The sequence below is a fragment of the Callorhinchus milii genome, unplaced genomic scaffold (genome assembly GCF_018977255.1).
Source record: "Callorhinchus milii isolate IMCB2004 unplaced genomic scaffold, IMCB_Cmil_1.0 Scaffold2, whole genome shotgun sequence".
Classification (NCBI taxonomy): Eukaryota; Metazoa; Chordata; class Chondrichthyes; order Chimaeriformes; family Callorhinchidae; genus Callorhinchus; species Callorhinchus milii.
Window position 1 is genome coordinate 32,378,503 of NW_024704743.1, and position 21,530 is coordinate 32,400,032.

A 21,530-nucleotide genomic window follows, 5' to 3' on the forward strand; every position below is an offset into this window, starting at 1 on the left:
GTATAATTTTGTCGATCGCGGTGTTGTGATTAATAGGTTTTGTGGTGTAGTTTGTTTCTAAACCGTTAGTTAAACGTAGGAAAGCTTTTAAAAGGCATTTAGCCATTTTGCTGATGAGTCATGATATTTTGAAGGTTAGCCTAGATTTGCCTTTTCAGTGAATTTAAAATGTCCATCTGAATTGTGTTATAACTGTGGTTTCAGCTTACTTTTATTGAGAGGTACATGATTATGCCTTCCCCTTTTTTTTTCTGAAAAAAAATTTGCTCATGTGCTGCTTGTGATGTCAGGCTTTATCATCAGTGATGTTTGTCTGATAACAAATGCTGGGGGTGTGGTTGAGATTTACAAGCGATGGCGAAGACTTTAAAGAAAATTTAGAATAGTTAAAAAAAATTCCTGGATCGTGGTGTTCTTGTTTTGAATGGTACGAATCGCCAGGATCCCACGACAGATTGATCAAAAATGTATAGTTCGGTTGGCTTTGCCATATGATCCTGGGGCTGGTCGAACTTCCATATTCCCTATTCTTATCCTGCTCCCCCATCTGATAATAATAAATAATAATCCTTGCATTTGATATAGCGCCTTATCACGTCATTGGGGTGTCTCAAAGCTCTTCACAGAATATACCGTGCAGTATAGTGACTATATTATACGCAGAACTAAACCTCCCATGAAGACCCATTTAGTTTGGAAACGAGCTTTGCTGTTATTGTCAACAATAACCCTGAGCAAAACTTAATCTGTAAACCATATTAACAGCTTTTATTAACCTGAACTTTTTGGTAGCTTAAAATACGCAAGATGCTGCTTCACCTCAGCTCAGATATTTTATATATTCAAAATAAAATCAGAGCAGAATTTTAAGGAATCTCAGTATAAGGTACTTCTTAACAAAAGAAAGTATATATTTGTTGCATCGTGAAATGCATGTGGTTGTTGTCTATACATGGCAAAGCCTAAGAGTGAGGAATTTTTCTTCCATCATTATTGAGGGATGTTAGACAACATAATGCCCAGCATATTTGGGAGCTATCATGTTGAACAGTGAGTACTTTGATTGTAGGCTATGCTTACTTTTTCAGAGTTTTTTTCTGTTTGTATTTTGTCTTCACGTTCCCAGCTACCACTGTGGGCCTCTTTACTTCTGTTTTTCTGTTCTCATATTTCTTGTTGATGCTCTTTGCGCTCTATTCTTGGTCGTCGCATCACATTGCACTTTGTTCACTATTATGTTGCATCTTCACAGAACAGGTACAGTGCCCATAGCTCTTCAGAATCATCTGCAGTGTTCCCTCAATTGCTTAGTGAATAAAGGCAGCAATAGTTTGATTTGCAGTCTATGTTGAATTGGTTGGGGGAGTTGAAAGAGACCTTAGCACCCTGGGGAAATCAGCTAGGTTTTCAGCTCCTAATGACTAGTCAGTGATGGCTATCCCTGGTGAAAACTATGGTTTTGTGGACGTAAGATCAAGGTGGCATCAGGCTTAGCCGAGTTGCCTTGCTTGGATGAATAGCCTGTCAATATTCACCGTCTAGGGTTCCACATGAATTATGATCACTTTGGTCAAGTAATGGAGAACTCCCCAGATGCTTGTGGAGTCATGTCTCAGGATATGCCATTGCCTTAAGGAAAAAACTAGATAAGCTGTGTCTTTTGTACAAAGTACCTGTGGTCTCTATATGGTCATAAGTGATTTCTCTGCAACTGTTGTATAAATCAAACTACCCGGGTAAACCTGTGATTGAGTGATCTTTATGGCCTTTATGACTTTATAGTTTTTTTTGTTTTTCTCAGTTTATTAAGAACTGTACACGGAGCACCATAAGTAATGCTATCTCCAGACTGCACTTAAATATTATGCTAAGTTGTTACTTTTTTAAAATTGTTTTAAAAGTAGCTAAAACAATCTGACAAAAGGGTGAGTTCTGACGAAGGGTCGTGGACCCGAAACGTTGACTCACTTTCCTTTCTGCATAGATGCTGCCTGACCTGCTGAGTGTTCCCAGCGGCTTCTGTTTTTGTTTCAGATTTCCAGCATCTGCAGTATTTCGCGTTTTGTTTAAAAGTAGCTATTTTGATTCTTGATGCATAATAGTTCAGTCTTTAAGCTAATCACTGTCTTCAGGTACATTTACCCAACCAAACTCTACTTCCAATTCAGGAGTGCTGTTGGAGCGGTTACACAAAAAATGACAAATAAAAATGGTCATTTTCTCCAGTGGCTTTTTTTTTTGCACCCCTTGGATTCCCCGTTGCCAGCGATTGATAAAGAAAGTGAAGTACAATACCAACATGCATTTATATAGCACCCCTCACGCAGGGTAGCGTCGTAGAGCGCTTGATAGTGGCAGAGCACAACGCCGAGCTGGTGGGATGGGGAGGGGGGGGGAGTCAAATAGGAAGGTCTGCAGGTGCGACCTGAAGATGGGAAAGGGAGGAGCAAGGTTGAGTGATAGAGGAAGAATGTTCCAACGATTCGGGGTGTACTGGCTGAAATTGCGGCCACCATTGGTGGAACGGAAAGCACGAGAGACATGCAGAAGGCCAGAGCCAGTCGAGCAGAGGCAGTGGGTTGTGGTGTAAGCAGGTTGGAGAGGTAGGGAGGTGCCAGGCCGTGAAAGGATTTTAAAGCGAGTGTGAGGATCTTGAAAGCGATCTGTTCAGTGGTAGGGAGCCAGTGGAGCCTGGCTAGAACTGGTGTTATGGGGGTACGGGTGAGTATGTGGGCGGCAGAGTTTTGGATCAGCTGTATCCTAAGGATGGTGGAGCTGAGGAGACCAGCAAAGAGGGCATTTGAGAAGTTGAGGCGGGGGGCAGACGCGTGGACGAGTGTTTCAGCTGCATCTGGGGTAAGGTATGGTCGGATGTGGGCAATGTGGGTCGACCCTGTCTCCTATGTTTCACTCTGGTTCGGTACATCTGAGGGATAGGCCAGGGAGGTTGAGGAGGTCAGAGCTGCAGGTTAGAAGACATTGACGGGTGCCAATGACAATTGACGGGTTTCCGTCTTATGAAAATTGAGTTGTGGGAAGATTTCGCTCATCCAGGGCTGGTGAGTCGGGGGACGTGGAGCAGGCCGGAGCTGGCTGAAGGGAGAGCGTGGGCGGGTTGGTAGGGGGTTAGGAGGTCGCAGAGATAGGGTGGGGCGAGGCCATGGAGGCCTTGTAGGTGAGGACCAGGATCTTGAACTGGATCCTCTGAAGGATAGGGAGCCAATGGAATCGGGCGAGAATGGGGGAGATGGGGTCAAGGAGTTTGGTGCGGGAGAGGACACGGGCTGCAGAGTTCCGGATTATCTGCAGTCTGTGGAGGGAGGATTTGGGAAGGCCGATAAGCAGGGCTTTTGCATAGTCGAGCCTGGAGGTGATGAAGGCATGAACAAGAGTTTCAGCGGCCTGAGGGGTGAGTTAGTGGCGGAGTCGGGCGATGTTACGGAGGTGAGGGAAAGCAGAGCGGGTCATGGTTTGGATGTGTGGGGAAGAAAAGACAGTTGAGGATCGAGACACCCAGGTTCCTGACTGGCTTGGAGAGTTGTGTGCATCCATGGAGGTTGATTCTGCCAGAGCCTGAGGTGCAGAGGCGCTGGCGCGAGCCAATCAGGAGGGCCTCAGTCTTGTTCACATTCAACTGTAGGAAATTTGTCCTCATCCAGGACTTGATGTCCGATAGGCAGTCTGTCAGGACAGCAGTGGTCCTGGAGTTGAGGGTGGAGGCAGAAAGATAGAGTTGGGTGTCATCTGCATACAAGTGGAAGTTGACCCCATGTCTGCAGATGATGTCACCAAGGGGGAGCATATAGATATTAAAGAGGAGAGGGCCAAGGACAGAGCCCTGGGGGACGCCAGACGTGACAGTGCGGGGGATGGATCAGAAACCATTAGAGGCAACAAAGTGGAGGCGGTGAGAGAGATAGGATTATATCCAGGCAAGGGCAGGTCTGCAAAGGTTAAGTAAGATGAGAAAGAAGCCAAGGATGGAGCCCTCAGGTGACCAGGTGGGGGCGGAGGAGAAACTGTTTGAGAAGATAAAGTGAAGGCGGTTTGAGTAAGTTGGGAAGCTACAGACAGATATTGATGCACGTACTGATTTGTAAAGTAAACAAGGTACTGAGAGTATCTCTGTTATGGTAACAAGGTTCAACTTAATCTTAACTTCTCTAGACTGAATAGGATAGGGTATTGCATATTGTATGGTGTTCCACATCTATTGTCTATTATTAAATATTGAAACTGCACTGCAAAAATTCACATAAAACCAGATGCTTTAGTATTATAGCAGACATTGCAACTCAAGGTTGGGACTTTTTTGGTGATATAGCTGCGCTTTCACATCAGGGTGTTACTACAATTTACTTTGTAAAGGCATTAAAGTGATGATATCTCTTTAAAATTGTTAGGAATGGTGAACATGACTGGTAAGAGTATTAGGTGGGAGGATATGAGGTCCCTGAAAATCTTGGAGGTCAGAACTACAAATTACGATTTAGATCATCTTGCCAATCACATTTTCAAATGCCAGGTTTTGTACATCCCAATCTTCTTTTCTCCGAAAGAAATCTCGCCTGGAACCATTCACCAACCTCCAAAAACAAATTATTTCATGTTATCCTCTTTTAAATCTGTCTGTAGCTTCCCGACTTACTCAAACCTCCTTCACTTTATCTCCTCAAATGGTTTCTCCTCCCGCCCCCACCTGGTCACCTGTGGTGTACCTGAGGGCTCCATCCTTGGCCCGCTTCTCTTCCTCATCCATCTGTTACCTCTTGGCGATGTCACCCGCAGACATGGGTTAAACTTTCACATGCATGCAGATGACGCACAAATCTACTTTTTAAAACCAACGGAAGTTACTGTGTTCAATTAATGAATGATACCACTTTGTATTGTTGTGGTGCAGGTATTGTAAATTTGAAGTGATCTTTGACTGTTAAGATAGTACATTATCTTTTCCCGCACCAGACATCTGAGCCCAATACCCCTAACTTTGCTAGGTTCCATTGTACAAAATAATTGACACTTCCATAGTGCTCTTATAATAATGAAAACAATCCTTGCATTTGATATAGCACTTTTTATGTCTTCTGGATGTCTCAAAGCGCTTCACAGAATATACTGTAAAGTAAATTGACTTTATTTTGGTGGGGGAAGCACGGCAGCCAATTGCTCACAGTATTGTCCCACAAACAGTCATGAATTGAAGTGACCAATTTATTATTTTATTTTTCTTGAGGGATTATTATCAGGCACGTGGAGTAAGGAAACTTGCCCAAGGTTTTGCTCTGCCCAGTAATCAAACCCAGGTCTCTTGCTTGGGATTTCTGGGCAAGATTGCAATTAATGAGCTATATGTTGTGGACTTGCAGTCCAAGAACTAGTTTTAGAATTGCTTGCCAGTCAATTACAATAACAAATTACATTTGTGTAGTGCCGTTCACATTGGGTGGACATCCCAATACTCTGGAATCTAGTGACACAGTCCTCTGAGGTAAAAGAATGGTGTATTCAGGCACCTCAACTCTTCCACCATTTGTTTCCACTCACTGCAGAATATGTTCTGCCGGCCTTGGCATTACTTCAGAATGCTCTGTCCAGTAAAATATGTTACTTCTGCCTTGTTAAAAATCCAGCATCGGCATCTGGTCTAAGCTGCAGCTTGTTCTGAACTTATGAGCTTGGCAAAACGTACAACAGTGGGTTGTGTGTTTTAATCCAATGTGTGAGAACAGGCCAGTTCCTTCTTCAACATGATAGTGTTCTAAACTATTTTGGTGCTTCAATAGTTTTAATATTTGACAAATTTCACAATTGTGCCTAATATAGTAATGTTTGCAATTGTTGTGCTGTGAAACATACTTCTAATCTCATTAAACTGATAACTTCCAACAACCAACTAGTTGCAGGCTGTTTTGACAGAATCAAAGGGAATTAAGTATATATTGAATGGTAGTGACTTGCAAGCAGCAGAAGAGAAAGGGACTTGGGAGTGAAGGAACATGCCCTTAGGTTCGTGAATAAAGTTATGGTAATCTGAATTTTATACATGGGGCATATCGTACAAAGGTAGTAATGCTAACTATGTCTAAATAATTGGGACAGGGAAGGTTGAGAGAGGACCTGACAGATGTGTACAATTTTTTGGTAAAGATAAATAAGGTGAAGTTATTTCTGCTGGTTGGGGAGTCAGTGAGTAGAGGTCATAGATATGATAGTCACATAAAGAGCAAAAGGAGAGTTTAAGAGAATTGTTTTTCACAGTTATTGAGACGTGGAATCCTCTGCCAATTAAAGTGGTAGGAGTAGAGTCCATTGTGGGTTTCAAGAGGGAAGTACTGTACAATTTAGCACCTTTCATGTCGGCAAGATTTCTCAAGGTGCTTGATGCTGGATGGGCACCCATGATGGCGAGGGAATCAAGGGCAGGGGGAGGGGAAAGATGATCAAACGTGTGGTCCAGAAGATGTTCTGAAATGTGCCTTGGATGATGGGAGGGAGTAAGTCGGACAGACTCCAGTATGGGGTTCCAGAGAATAGGGCAAAATGGCTGAAAGCCTACCTGTCTACCATGGGGCATATAGTCCAGGGGACATGAAGCAGGTCAGTGAAATTGAGTGAACAGAGCTCCTGGATCGATGTAGTTGAAGGAGATTGCACAGGTCACTGAGGGTTTTGTGTCCCTATCTTGACCTGGGAGAACAGGCATTATGAAAGATGTTTAAAGAAAACCGTCTTCTTTGATTTCTTGTTTGGTTACAGCTGATTCTGACCATGTTGCTCTCACATCACAGCTACTATGAATGTGTGATTGAAGTGAGCTTTTTCCAGTAGAAGCGAGATGCAATAACATTGGTATACGTTGCTGTCCCTTATGTCCAGTCTCCCAATTACCAAACGGATCGACTTCAAGATCCTCTCACTCAATTTCAAATCCCTTCATGCACACGCACCTCCCTACCTATCCAATTCGCTCCACCACCTACCGGCTCCGCCCTCCTGTTCATCCTTCGCACCCTCTGCTCCACCACCCCAGTCCCTTCGCCTTGCCCCCTCCTCATTTTCAAATCCCGCCTAAAGACCTTCCTTTTTGATCGTCGCCTCCCCCCCTCCCTCTGCCCCTTGCTCAGGGTCAGACTCCGCACTGTCAAGCACTCCAGGACTCTACCCCGCATGAAGGGAGCTATACGAATGAAGTCGTTGTATATTTTTAAAAATGCAAGTTGTTCTCCTTGCTGGAAAATTCCTGAGTAACCTCATGTTTTTGCAAGTTTACAACAAATTCCATTTCTATTGCCTCTTCCACATTGGGAGTACTTCCCAAGGTACCGGACAGTCAAGGATATGTAGCCGAGATGGGGAGGTTGGAATCGGGAGCGAGGGTGGTCTTAGGAGGGTGACCGAACGCGCGGTCAAAGTGAAAGGTCTTGAGATGGGTCTTGAAGGAGGCAAGGGAGGTAGGCAAGGCAAAGGGAAGAAAGGCTGAAGACCCGACTGCCGATGATGAGGCGGTCAGGGTGGGAGCATGGAGCAGGCCAGAGTCCACTGAGCAGACAGGTCAGTATTGGATTAGCAAGTCAGAGAGGTAGGGAGGAGCCAGGCCCTCCCTTTGGAGGGCTTTCAAAGCGAGAATGGGGATTTTGAACTATCCTTTGGGGGGATGGGAAGCCAGTGGAGCCGGGCGAGGAAGGCGCTAATAGGTTCACAGAGATTGGTGCAGGAGAAGACAATGTAGAAAATTTTAATGGACTAACCTACTTCCCAATTCATTTTAGTAGATTCATAAGGAGCTGTAGGATATGAATTAGGACATACTCTTGGGCCATAGTTCACATTCCATGGCTATCATGTATTCTGTTAACACATGCAAAGTAATTAGAATACATTATTTGTAAATTTTAAATGGAAATTGAGAATTGGTTCTGATTAAAAATTGATGTGAGAAGTAATGACTATTTGTGATATTAATCTCAAACATGAAAAATACTTTGATTAGTAAGTGTGGAATAAATTAGAATTTCTGATTGAAGCACAATGTCTGCCTTCTCCTGTGGTTTAGTTTTTAATTCTGCACTAAATGTATTATATGGCTATTTTCAGGCAGCAATATGTTTCAAATTCAGTGTTTTTTTGCTTGATTTTTATTAATCTGGTATGCATCCCACTATGTTCAACAATATCAGGTAGGAATTAACAAATGACTAGGCCACAAATCTTTGGAAAGAGAATGAACTAGCACAAGTGTAGCATATTTTACACAGGATGCTGGAGAACAAAAAAAAGTAACTAATAAAGTGGAATGGAGAGAATTTGGGGATGCAGAGACCTTTAAAGGTGGCCATTTACAACAATGAAGTTTTTATATAGAGCCCTTCACATCGCTTAGTGCTCTTCGTGTACGTCACAGAAAGCTTCTATGGCTCATTTTGTCCTGTTCTGTTATTATAATAATAATAATCCTTGCATTTGATATAGCGCTTTTCAAGTCTTCTAGACATCCCAAAGCGCTTCACAGAATATACTGTAAAGTGAATTGACTTAGCAGATAAATGATCCCTGGGGCTGTTCTTGGAACCTATGAACAGCATTGAACTAATAGTAGAAATTGCTGATTATGACCACCATGTTCTTCACTTCTGCTGTTTTGATGTGGGGTTTGCACCCACAACCTTCTGCCTTATCGTGACGAGATTTCTTCCAGCTGAGCCAGGCTGATTGGCTGTTAGCTTGTTAATATGATTGCCCTTTAATGGTGTGAGAGAGAGGTATTTGCTGCCACTGAAAATCATGCAGTGTAAAAATTATTCTTGTTTCCGAGTCTTGATATCCTCTCTTGCGTACCAACCTGAAGGATACATTTGAAATTGCAATCTGATAAACATTGTGCTGCACAGGCATGATACTGGATAGCTGTTGGTGAGTTATAATATAGTAATCCAGTTGCTGGGTTTGTGATGTCATTAAATCACAAGTGAAATTCAAGCAGTTTATATTGGTAATTGGGCTTGGTGTCAGGTTTGGCAAAGGAAAGTCATAATCGAGCCAACCCACTGGAACCAACAGAACTCCAGGGACAGCTGATGACAGCACAGCCAGCCTGGCTCATCGGCAGGCCTTGGAAGAGCCAACCATTCACTGGAAGCAGGGAATCATCCTACTCAGCTCCTGTTAGCCCTCCAAGCCAAAGCCATAACAGGTAGGGTGGTCCTAACTGGACCAGCGGCAGGAAAGTTTCCCAGACAGTAATATTAATAGCACCTATGTGGTTTTATCTGGTTAGACTCCAGCAGTACACTAACCCATATTCTGGGGTCCTCAAGCCTTGGCTCTTGCCAACCTGAGTCGATACTTTCCAGAATTGGGTCAGCAACGTCCCTCCAGAGAGAGTGCATATTCCATTCCAACAATCTATCTCTGGAATTTCCATGTGTAGGTGGGATGCATGGAACTCTGTTTGGTTTGGAAATGGTGACAGGTTTCCGTATGGGTCAGACATCCAGCTGACCCCAAAATTTGGATAATTTTACCACTGATTGGAATGTTGGTTAAAATCCACTGACTGGCTTTTTATGCGCGTGGTGACTTTTCAATATACAGTAATTGGCATTGGACTAAGCCAGGCAAGCTGAAAGGTTACAAGATTGATTCCTTGAGCCAGGGCAGGAACAACTTGTGCTTGTATTAACAAGTTGTCTTTCAATAAACTATCAAAGGGGAAAATAAGTTGGGTTTTCTGCTCCACATTGATCCCTCCTGGAATGTGCATATGCGGAAGTTGGTTGAAGACGAGGTTCAGTTTTGCTTTGATGGTCCTGGTCATTTTTAGATCCTAGTCCTGGCCTTCAAATCTGTCCAAGCTCTCATCTTGCCCTACCTGAGCTATCTTCTCCAGCCTATAACTCTGCTCTTCAAATTTGCTTCATGGTTTGCTTTTTACTCCCATTGCTCTATTTGTGGCTGAGCATTGCGCAGGAAGTCGTGTAGTAGAACTACATAGCGTTTATGTGTAGCGAGCAGGAAGAAGGAACATCCATGGCAACCTTAAACCTGAAAGTCAGCAATATCTTTTGTTGAAAATCATAAATATGTAAAAATAACTGGGAATTTGTTTTCCTCGGTTTGGAAAAAATTGGGAAAACATATACCATTTTTTACAAATCAAAACTGAAAGCCGGAAAGACTGCTTACTGTTAATTCTGAAACTATATATTTTAAATATCAGGGACTCGTCAGCAAAGTTACAGACACTGTGAAGAATATAGTACCTGGCTGGCTGCAGAAGTACTTTGGACATGCAAATAAACCCGGAGAAACAAGGAATGATGAACCAGCGGAATTGATAGATGATCGTGATAACCAAATTCCTGTAAATGAGACCCCGCAATACAGTGATGGACGGAATAGCCCAATTCCAACAACAAGTGATTTAAGAGGTAAGTGTTCATTTATCTAAGTAAAAATCAGATTTACAAAAGTTGAGTTCAGTGAAATAAAATATGTAAAATGATCCATAACGAACAGTAACTTTGACAAAATGTACAAATGCTGGAATAATAAATTATTAGTGATTTGTACCACTCGGGGTTCAAACTTTGATTATACTTTGTAAAACAGTCATTGTTATAACATCTGGTTTTTATTATTGGTTAGCACCTCAAAGTGCTTTTACAGATAATGAATAGAACCCAAGCAAGAAGGGGTGAGAGGTTTTTTTAGAAAGGCTTTCAAAGCAGGGGGAAAGGTTGTTAAAGTCGGTGATCTGGAAGGGTTCTGAAGAGTGGGGTTAAAGTGATTGGAAGCTCGGTGGCCAAAAAATGAGTGGAGGTCGATATGCAGCAGACCTGAGTTTGCAGAGGTAATGGAAGGGGCTTGGATCATAGAATAAGCATGGGACAAGGATCTTAAAATCAGTTAGTTGGAAAATAGAGAACTATTGGAATCTGGTGAGGGTGGAGTTGATCATGGAACCAAGTGCGAGAGAGGTTAGACTGAGAGACCAACAAGTAGAACATTAGAGAAATCAAATCTGGAGATGACAAAGATGTGAATGGAAGTTTGGATAGAACTGGGGTTGAGATAAGATCCAGGAAGGAGGTTTGGAAATGGAGAAAAGCAGTCTTGGTCAAACAGAGGAGAAGGAGGCAGAATGATTACAGACTCCGCGGATGTCATTGGTCCGGACAGAAACTAGATCAGTGCGTCTTGAATAACAACAAAATGATATTTATAGAGCGCATTTCACATCGGGAGGACGTCCCAAGGTGCTGGACAGTCAAGGATCAGGACCCGAGCATGGAGGAGGGGCGAGGGAAGGCAGAGAGGTGGGAGGGCGACTGAAGGCATGATCAAAGAGGAGGGTCTTGAGACCAGCCTTGAAGGAGGCAAGGGAGGAAGCGAGGCAAAGGGACTGTGGGTTGGAGTTCCAGAGTGTGGGGGCAGAGGGGCTGAAAGCCCGGCCACCGATGGTAGGGTGGGTTGAACGGGAGACATGGAGCAGGCCGGAGCCCGCTGAATGGAGGGAACAGGCAGGTTGGTAGGGAGTCAGCAGGTCAGAGAGGAAGGAAGGGAGGACGAGGATCTTGAATTCGATCCTCTGAGGGATGATGAGCCAGTGGAGTCGGGCGAGGGTGGGAGTGATGGGGTCACGGAGCCTGGTGCATGAGAGTACACGAGCTGCAGCGTTTTGGATGATCTCCAGCTTGTGAAGGGAAGAGTTGGGAAGCCTGATGAGGAGGGAGTTTCCATAATCGAGCCTTGAGGTGACGAATGCGTGGGTGAGGGTTTTGGCAGCCTGAGGGGTGAGGCAGTGGCGGAATCTGGCAATGTTGAACAGGTTTACCAGTACGTAATTAATACAACTAATTATACTTTGAAGTTCACAACATATATCAGCATGAGCAAAGTGGAAAAAACATTTTTGTATGGGCAAGACATGGTATAGGTAAGCATAATTTACTTCGATTTTGTGCAGTCTCGGTAAAGTATCTTAGTGGTCCAGAATTGAAGCACATGTTTCTGTTGGGAACTATGACAGAGGCAAAGAGCCTCCAGGTAATCAACAATGGATTTGTGATGGAATGGGTACATGGGTGGAGAATTGCACTGAGATGTTGACTTGAAAGTTGGTATTAAACAAAATATTCTGACAGGTTTAGCCTTCCAGGGCCTTGCTAACCTCCCTCTCTCTATAACTTGCTAACTCCATACAGACCTGTCCGCTCACTCCGAGGAGAATAAAAATATATATTCCTAATTGAAAGGTGTAGCTAACTGTATTTTGAAGATGTTTATTAAATATATTCAGGTTTTACATTTGTTGGCAGAGAATTTCTCACAAGTCTTTTTCCTCCCAAGTTTATTGCGATAATAATGAGATGGGTGCAAGGAAAAGTAATGGGCAAAACAAAAACAAATTGCGTTTGTATAGCGGCTTTCACGTCAGGTGGACGTTTAAAGGCGCTTGAGCAGTCAAAGATTTGACCTGATCTGCGGTTTGGGATCAGGTGGAGGGTAGGGATAGGAGGGTAACAGATTTTGAACTCTGTCCTGTGGTGGGGGGGGGGGCAGTGGAACCAGACGAGGATGTGGTTCATAGGTTCACAGAGCTTTGTGCTGGAGGGGACAATTGCAGTCTAGTGTTATAAAGCACTGGTATGATTCACTGTCCCAAACCTGAATCTTAAAAAGGTAGGATGAGTTAGATGACTAAATGTCTCTGTGCTCACTCGGGGCCTCACCGTCTCGGACCTCACCATCACCAACAAAGCCATCTCAGACTGTCACTTAATCTTTCTTAACTCCTCAATCTCTCTCCCCACCGCCACCCAACCCACCTCCGTCTCCTACCGCCTCTGGGAAAAAAATCTCCCCACCCTCCCTCTCCGCTGCTTTGGAGTCATCTGAACTCCTCCCCCTCTGTGCTTCCTCCTGTAATGACCTGTTCTCCTCGGTCACAACTCCCTCTCCACCACTCTCGATGCCCTTGCTCCCCTCACTTCCCAAACCTTTTCCTACTCATGAAAGTCATCCTGGTACACCAGCCACCTCCACTTTCTTAAGGTTCAGGTGCGCTCCGCTGAATGCACTTGGCTCAAATCCAACTTAACGGTCCATCGGCAGATCTGGCTGGACCTTATCAAATCTTACCGCTCCGTCCTCGCCTCCGCTAAATCGTTCTACTCCAAAGCAATCTTGGAGACCAAGGGCAATCCCAGGCTCCTCTTTATTACCAACCGGCTCCTCTGTCCACCCTCTCACACCTCGCCCATTCTCTCCTCCAATGCCAACTGCGAGGCGATGCTGGACTTCCTGGAAACCAAAGTCGAGGGGATCCACTCAGCTGCCTCTGCCCTTCCGTCTACTACCCCCTCCCCATCTCCCCCTCATACCCCGGCCCCTACCCATCCCTCCCTCCACACCTTCAAATTTGTCTGCACTCCTCTCTCACCACCACTATAACCCGCATGAAACTGATCACCTGCTTCCTCGACTCCATCCCTCCACCTCTCCATACCTCCCAGATCCACCTCCTTGACCCTCTACTCACAGACATCATAAACTTTTCCCTGTCCACTTGCACAGTTTTCCACCTCTTTAAATATGGCTGTCATCACTCCTATCCTTAAAAAAAAGCCCGCCCTGGACTAATTCCTGCTCTCAAACTACTGCCCCATCTCCAACCCCCTTTCCTTTCCAAGGTGCTGGTACGTGTTGTCGCTTCCCAACTTCCTCTCCCACCACTCTGTTCACAAGCCCCTCGGGTGTCCATGCCGCCCACAGCACAGAAAAGCTTTGGTCAAAGTGGCAAATAACGTTCTATCCGTCTGTGACCAGGGTTCCCTTTGCCTCCTCGTCCTCCTTGACCTCTGCTGCCTTTGATACCGCTGACCACACTATCCTCCTCCACTGCCTCTCCTTGCCTCAACCTTCATGGGTCTGTCCTTGAATGATTGAGATCCTACCTCTCACACTTCATCTCCACAAACGGTTTCTCCTCTAAACCCCCGCAGCGCCTCATGCAGTGTTCCTCAGGGCTCTGTCCTTGGTCCCCCTTCTCTTCAATATCCGTATACTCCCTCTTGATGATCTCATCTGCAGACATGGGGTCAACTTGCGGATGACACCCAATTCTACCTGCTTCCATCCTTTACTCCAGGACCACTGCTATCCTGACAGAATGTCTGTCAGACATCAAGTTCTGGATGAGAGCCAACTTTCTTCAGTAGAATGTCAACACGACTGAGGCTCTCCTGATTGGCTCCGGTCAGCGTCTCCTCACCTCAGGCACTAATAGTATGAACATCCATGGATGCACTCTCCACCTTATTAAGCCAGTCCGGGACCTTGGCGTCTTCTATGACCCTCAACAATCCTTTCTAACCCACATCTGTACCATGACCCGCTCTGCCTTCCCCTACCTTCGCAACATCACCGGCTCCAGCACCGTCTTGCACTGCAGGCTGCCGAAACCTTCTTACACGCGTTCATAACATCCAGGCTTCACTATGGAAACTCCCTACTTTACGGGCAACCCTTCAGCCACTCTATCCCCACTCTCTGGATACTCCATTACGCAGTCCCTCCGCCTCGCCCCCTCACTTGCCTCCTTTAAGACCCATCTCAAGACCCTCCTCTTTGACTGTGCCTTTGATCACCCTTCCCCCTGCCTTCCACCCTCCCCGATCTCGACCCCCAGCTCGGGTACGAAACACTGCCTGTCCAGCGCCTGGGACTGGCGTCTTCCTGATGTGAAAGGCGCTATACAAATGTAATTTTGTTGTTGTTAATCCCCTCCTTGTTTACACCACCCCCATGCATCCGGATAAACATCTGCTTTCTGTAATGGTTTAGGGATTTGGTTATCCTGTAAATTTGAATCCGATCTGAACCTACAACAACTTGCATTAATATAGTGCCCTTCAGAAAGGGTAGCGTCTTGGAGCAATTAACATGACATAGAGTTATATCCCCGAAGATATTCCAAGTCATTTGCTCCTCTCCTGAATATGTTGCCTTTCCCATGGGCTCTGGAAGCCTTTCAGTGCCTATTCATCATACAGGGGTCGGAAGGTTGTGAGTTCAATCCACATTGGAATTTACAGTTTAAAGCTGACACTCAAATGCAGCGGTGTCCCATTTCCAACCTACCCTTCCTTGCCTAAGTCCTGGAACGCATTGTTGTAGGTCAACCTCGGTCACACCTCTCCCTCCTGGAGCCCCCGCAGTCGGGTTTTCACCCGGCCCACAGCACAAAGACAGCACTTGTCAAAAGTCACAAGCAACATCCTCTCTATCTGTGACCAGGGCTCCCTCTGCCTCCTCGTCCTCCTGGATCTCTCTGCCACGTTCAACGCAGTCGGCCACTCCATTATCCTCCTCCGCCTCTCGTACTTCAACCACCTTAGTGGGACCACGCTCGCATAGTTCAAGTCCTACTTAACTAACCGCCTCCATTTCATCTTGGCAAAATGCACTCCTCGCTAGTCTCCCCAGCTCCACGATTCAAAAGATCCAGCTAACGCAGAACTCTGCTGTCCGCATACTTACCCGGATCAAATTCATACCCACATCTCACCAGTTCTGGCTGAGCTCCACTGACTCCCCATCACCGAACGGATTGACACACTCGTGTTCAAATCCCTTCACTCTCTGCTACCTCTCCAACCTCCCCAGTCCACCACCTGGCGCCTCTGCTCGACTGGCACCGGTCTCCTGCTCGTCCCTTACACCCTCCCTCAATCCCTCCACCTTGCCCCCCTCCCCCCCCCCCCCCCCGCCGCCTCCCCTTTTTCAAGTCCCGCCTGAGACCCTTCCTCTTTGCCCTACCCTGCCCCGGCTCAGAGTCAGGCACTGCCGCTATTAAGCGCTCGGAGGCGCTATGCTGCGTGGAGGGCGTTGCGTTATATAAGTGCAAGTTGTTGTAATTTGTGTTCCTGGTTCTGATTTTTGGGCTGATGTTTGATAACTGTTTATCTGTAGTATGATTGATAATCCCGGCATTTGTTGTCCGGTCGTTTAATTCACAACGTAAGAGTAGAATGAGACCGGGATTGACTCCATTTATCTAACTGCTGTTTGAATGTAATCCTCTTCTCTGCCATCTTTTAATAGGAGTGCCAGCAAACAAATCTGCTTTAAATTTCTCTGAAATGCTGCTTATTCGGCCTGCGCTCAGTCGCAGTCATTTCAATTGTGCTGCATTGGACACTTCAGCACATGATTCTCAGCCATCCACATCCTCCTCGTTTCCTATCGGGAGTTCGGGGTTTTCCCTAGTGAAGGAAGTCAAAGATTCTGCCTCTTTACATGAAGATGATAATATCTCCACGACAAGTGGCTTCTCTTCTAGAGCCTCAGATAAGGGTAAGTTTTTTTTTTTAAGTAATACTGTTCACTGAAATATACATTTCTCTGATGTAATGGCTGTCAGAAAACCAGTTTAATTATTCAAACCTTTTTTGTATGTTCTATACATCTCTGTAGTTCATGTCTTTTAGAAAAGGTGTATTCTGTGCTTCTGGTTTGCGTCATTCTTTCGTGATATTGCCTAATATAAAATCCTTCATCACTTTGCCATTTCTCCCTCATATTCCAGATTTGGGCACGCGCTTTAATTGTTAAAATGTGCTTATTGGATTTGTTGTTGGTGGGTTTCGGTTAAATTTAGTTTGTGTACTGCCGTCAGAACCTACACAATAAATCAAAATGTTAGGTTGTCAGTGCAATACTTACTGCTGGTGGTTGTGCCTCCTTGTGGATACAATGTGTGAGTTCTACATTGGAAGTCCAGGGAAGCTTTGAGAGGTCAGGGAAAGGTTCAGCGTGTTTTCAGACCCCTGAAACTGCAAAGCTGTTCAGTTCCTATTGTCTTGCTCAGTTTCTATTTACAGGCTAGAAGCCTCTGCATATGAATTGTCAATGTTCTTTGTTAGATCCATTACATCACCTGTCCCCTGCAGTGTAAACACAACGTCTAAATCAGATGGTCTAATGGTGCAAAACAGTCATTGCAAATTATATCCTGTATCCTCAGGATTCATACCGACAGACCCAGTATACTCGAGCCCTTGCTCCTCTTCCATGCTTTATTCTGGTGCGCTCAAGGTTGATTTCTTGTAACTAACTTCTCTGGTGTGCTTTTGTCATGATATGCCTCCTCTTCTGAACTTAATGACTTACGCGGCTATAAAGTTTTATGGGAATTGCTACCTCATACAAATACCAATCTTAAGTGAATCCATGATTGGCCTATTTTGACAGTACAGCTGTTTGAATGGACAGATCCCAGCTGAGCTTATTCTTATCGATGCGCCTACACTTCCAGCGGGTGCCACTCATTAGAGATGAGGGATGAGAAGCTGGGCTTGCCTGGCATCAATTGTGATGATATTTGATATATCGCTTTTCACACCAGGGGGACTTTTCAATGCACTTCACGGGATTTACTATGCATTGCCATGACTGTAATTTCAAAGAACATAGTTGTCAATTTGTGTGCTGCAGGTCCCACAAATAGACACAAAGTGAATTGAATAATTTTATCTGCACTGCAATGAAGTGTCAGCTGAGGTCATGAGCTCAAAGCCCAAACCTCCTGACTCAGGTAACAGTGCTGCCAACTGAGAGTGTAGGGCAGTTAATTACTGGAGGGCATAAATGCCCTACTCTACCTCTGGGACTTACTTTGTCCCGAATGTCCTGGCCACTCCATTTGCTCAGCTCCAGCCTGCTTCCTGTCCCCCGCCCTATGTGTCCCAACATTTGTGGACAGGCTTTCTGCCATTCTTCTTCGCTCTCAATAGCTCTATCCCAAGAGCCTCTGACTTGCTCCCTTCATCCTCCCTATCGAGGCACTTCTCAAAACATACCTCTTTGCCCCTGTTTTCGGTTATCTTGCCCATCCCCACGCTCTTGGCTCCCACCCCTTAGTTTGGGTGCCCGTCCAGCACCTGTGAGTGTACTTTGAGACTTCCTGATGTGAAAGTGCTTTATAAACTTAAATTGTTATGTAAATATTGATCCTAAAATGTGAACCTTGGTAGGCTAGTACTTTACAATCATAGTCTTAGTAAAAAGTATTAAATAATCTGATTTTCTACCCAAATGCTTGCAGATTTGCTCATGATGGTGTGAAGGACAGTTGTAAGCAGTTTCTGCGAGTTTATTAGGAAGTGTCTCATAATGGGATTGTGAAGAAGGGCTAAGGTTTAATGGTTTTACTTTTAATTCTTTGATCTAGTTCGATCAAAGGTTATTAAATTTCCAAAGGGATGCCTAAGCAGTTTGAGGTTTGAAGAGGAGTTTGCTGTAATGAGGCAGTATCTAAGGATTTTCATTTGAGCTCAGTCTGGGCTCAGAGTGAGGAGCACCTGGTTGCCAGGGAAAACAAAACCTTGCTTCACATCAAAGAGTTGTTTTACTTCAAACTGGATATTCTGAATGTGTGGACATTTCTAAAGACACATTTGGTAAGCGAACATGAGGGTTTGTGTGTTATATGTTTGTAAGCTGATTTATTTAAGTTGGTTTTAGTTAAATAATTATATCCTTGTTCAGTTGATCCTTGCCTGAGTCACTTAAATAATACTTGCCACTTTCTGAGAGTGAGCAATTCTACAGTCAGCACTATCCTACATATTTGCGTCAGCCTAGCTCAGAGGTAGGACACTCATCTCTGAGTCAGAGATTAAGGGTTCAAGCCCCATGTTAGGACTTGGAGACACGTAGTCTAAAACTGACACTCCAGTGCAGTCCAAGGGATGTGTTGCATGATAATAATCCTTGCACTTGATATAGCGCCTTATAATGTTGTTGAGACATCTCAACGTGCTTCACAGGATGTGTGTGTATATATAAAATGTATGTTGTGGGAGGTACCATCCTTCAGATGAGATGTTAAACCAAGGGTGTTGCTTGCCTGGTCAGGTGGACGTTGAAGATCCCATGGCACTATTTGAAAAGAGAAGCAAGTTTCTCCCAGTGTCCTGCTCAACAATCCCCCAAATGAAATTGGTCATTCTCTCCATGACATTGATGTACCCAAATCAGCTGCCATATATGCCCACAATATCATGTTGTGGGCACACATACCCACAAGCGTATATCCTGTGAAGTGCTTTGAAACATCCTCTTGACCCGAAATGCTAATTGCTCTACCAAATGCAGAGATTATTATGATTATTCTTTTAGGTTTATTTACATTTATTTGTAGCTGCAAGAACTCTTGCAGCTACAAATGCAGATGTGACCCCCATGAAAGGTGCTATATAAATGCAAGTTGTTGTTTCTAAATCCAGAGAGTAAATCTCAGAAACTCATTCCTAACCACAGCAAGAGGTGTCAGCCCAAAGGTTCCTAAAATTCTGTAACCAACGTTCTCTTCTGGGTTTTTTTCCAAGTGTTTTTTATAACAACAACAACTTGCATTAATATAGCGTCCCTCAGGTAGGGTAACGTCCCAAAGCGCTGACAGTGGCAGAGCACAACTCCAAGCCTGGGGGCGGGAGAGCTGACCGTAGGCACAGTCGAATAGGAAGGTCTTCAGCCACGTCCTGAAAATGGGGAAGGTGAATGGATAGAGGAAGGATGTTTCGGGGTGTAGTGGCTGAAAGCGTGGCCACCAATGGTGGATCGGCGGGCACGAGGGACAAGCAGAAGGTGGGAGCTAATCAAGCAAAGGGCGTATGTTGTGAGGGGAAGGAGGTCGGAGAGGTAGGGAGGTGCCGGGTGTAAAGGGATTTGAAAACGAGTGAGGATCTTGAAATCGGCGATAGGGAGCCAGTGGAGCCTGGCTAGGACTGGTGTGATAGTGGTGCAGAGTTTAGTACGGGTGAATATGCGGGTGGCGGAGTTTTGGATCAGCTGGATCCTGTGCATGGTGGAGCTGGGGAAACCGACAAAGAGGGCATTTGAGAAGTCGACTTGGGAGATGGGGAACACATGCATGAGGGTTTCCGCTGCGTCTGGGGTAAGGTACGGTCAGAGGTGGGCAATGTGGCAGAGGTGGAGGAAGTAATTCTTGTCAGTGATGTGGGGGAAGGAAGCATAGCGGTAGGTCGAACCTGATGCCTAGCTTGCACACTGGTTCGGTATAGGAAGTAAATTACAATATTCTTGAAGTACAACTCAACTCCTCATTAAATTAAAGCATCATTCACATTTAGATTTTATATAAATGTTGAATTAGGCTAAAATGTTTGAAGGAAGCTTTGTTTGTAATTCAAGCATTTGTTTTCTTAAATTTTACAGATGTGACCACTTCAAGAAATCCTTCTTTGCCACCCCTGTGGTCCCCAGAGGCAGATCGTTTTCATTTAGTTTCCCAACAACCCACCGCAAGCTTGAAAAAGCCTTCTTTTAATCTCTCTGCCTTTGGAGGTTCATCTCCAGTAAGTACAGAATGTACCAGTGGCCATCGGTTTCTCATTTGGCTGATAATTATTAGAAAATGTGATATTACAATCCCTGTTTCTTTTTCCAGTCTTTTGGTAGCACATCTTTACTAAATTCAAGCCAGCTTGGGGATTCTCCTTTCTACCCTGGCAAGACTACATATGGAGGGGCAGCAGCAGCAACAAAAAATTCTCGAGTGCGTGCTACACCATACCAGGTAATATTGACCACAGTTGTATCATTGCACTCGGCTTCAAAAGTATTTTTGCTGAACTTATCTTTTCGCTCAAAAAATGAGCACTGAACTAAATACTAAATATTTTCATGGTACAGAACAATTTTACCATCTGAACATTGAGTTGAAGTAATAAGTAATAATTACTTGTTTTGTTTTTATACGGAAGGATAATCTTTGCAAAATTGGTAGAATCATTGATGATTGGTGGTGTTCCCAGTGCAGTTTATACTTCAATTCCCTGAAATTCTACTTGAACTTAATCACTCAAATTGAATTACGATTTGTTTCCTGACACCGTCCACCATTGAGAGTTGCAGTGTTGTTTCATGTGCTTCGATGTCTTCAATCAATTGGAACCAATTTGCTGAGGAGCGACAAATCTGGAGAGTTCTTACCAGTTGGACAAAAATCTCTCGCCTTTACAGACCAAACTATTTTGCGGGGAAGTGGTAAAACCTTTCACTCATACTAGACATGTGGAGTCCTGGAGCTCAGTGGTTAGAGCACTCACTTTGCAAGCGAGAGACCTGAGTTCAATTCCAGGCAGGTCAGGGCGAAACCTTGGGCAATTTTCCTTACTCCACACGCCTAATAATAATCCCTCCAAAAAACAAAACAATAATAAATTGGTCATTTTCAATCTACGACTGTTTGTGGGACATTGCTGTGCGCAATTGGCTGCCGCGTTCGCCCACAAATATATACAGTCAATTCACTTTACAGTAAATTCTGTGAAGCGCTTTGAGACGTCTAGAAGACGCGAAAAGTGCTATATCAAATGCAAGGATTATTATTATTATTACTGAGTGTTTTATTCGCCCCTTTTTGTCTCCACTTATAAAGTAGGGGTCAATCTGGCTCAATTGGTAACATTCTCGCCTCTGAGGCAGAAGATTGGGGATTC

At 44.6% G+C, this 21,530-nt stretch overlaps 1 protein-coding gene across 3 annotated transcripts in view; it reads left to right on the plus strand.

The window, feature by feature from the left end:
* Nucleotides 1-21,530, plus strand: part of nup153 (nucleoporin 153) — a 51,098-nt gene that overhangs the window by 1,626 nt on the left and 27,942 nt on the right. For all 3 annotated transcript variants that reach the window (XM_042346848.1, XM_042346849.1, XM_042346850.1), the window contains exons 2-5: nucleotides 10,220-10,430; nucleotides 16,108-16,359; nucleotides 20,245-20,384; nucleotides 20,477-20,605. In XM_042346848.1, coding sequence (XP_042202782.1) covers nucleotides 10,220-10,430; nucleotides 16,108-16,359; nucleotides 20,245-20,384; nucleotides 20,477-20,605 — 732 coding nt within the window. The remainder of the gene's footprint in view (nucleotides 1-10,219; nucleotides 10,431-16,107; nucleotides 16,360-20,244; nucleotides 20,385-20,476; nucleotides 20,606-21,530) is intronic.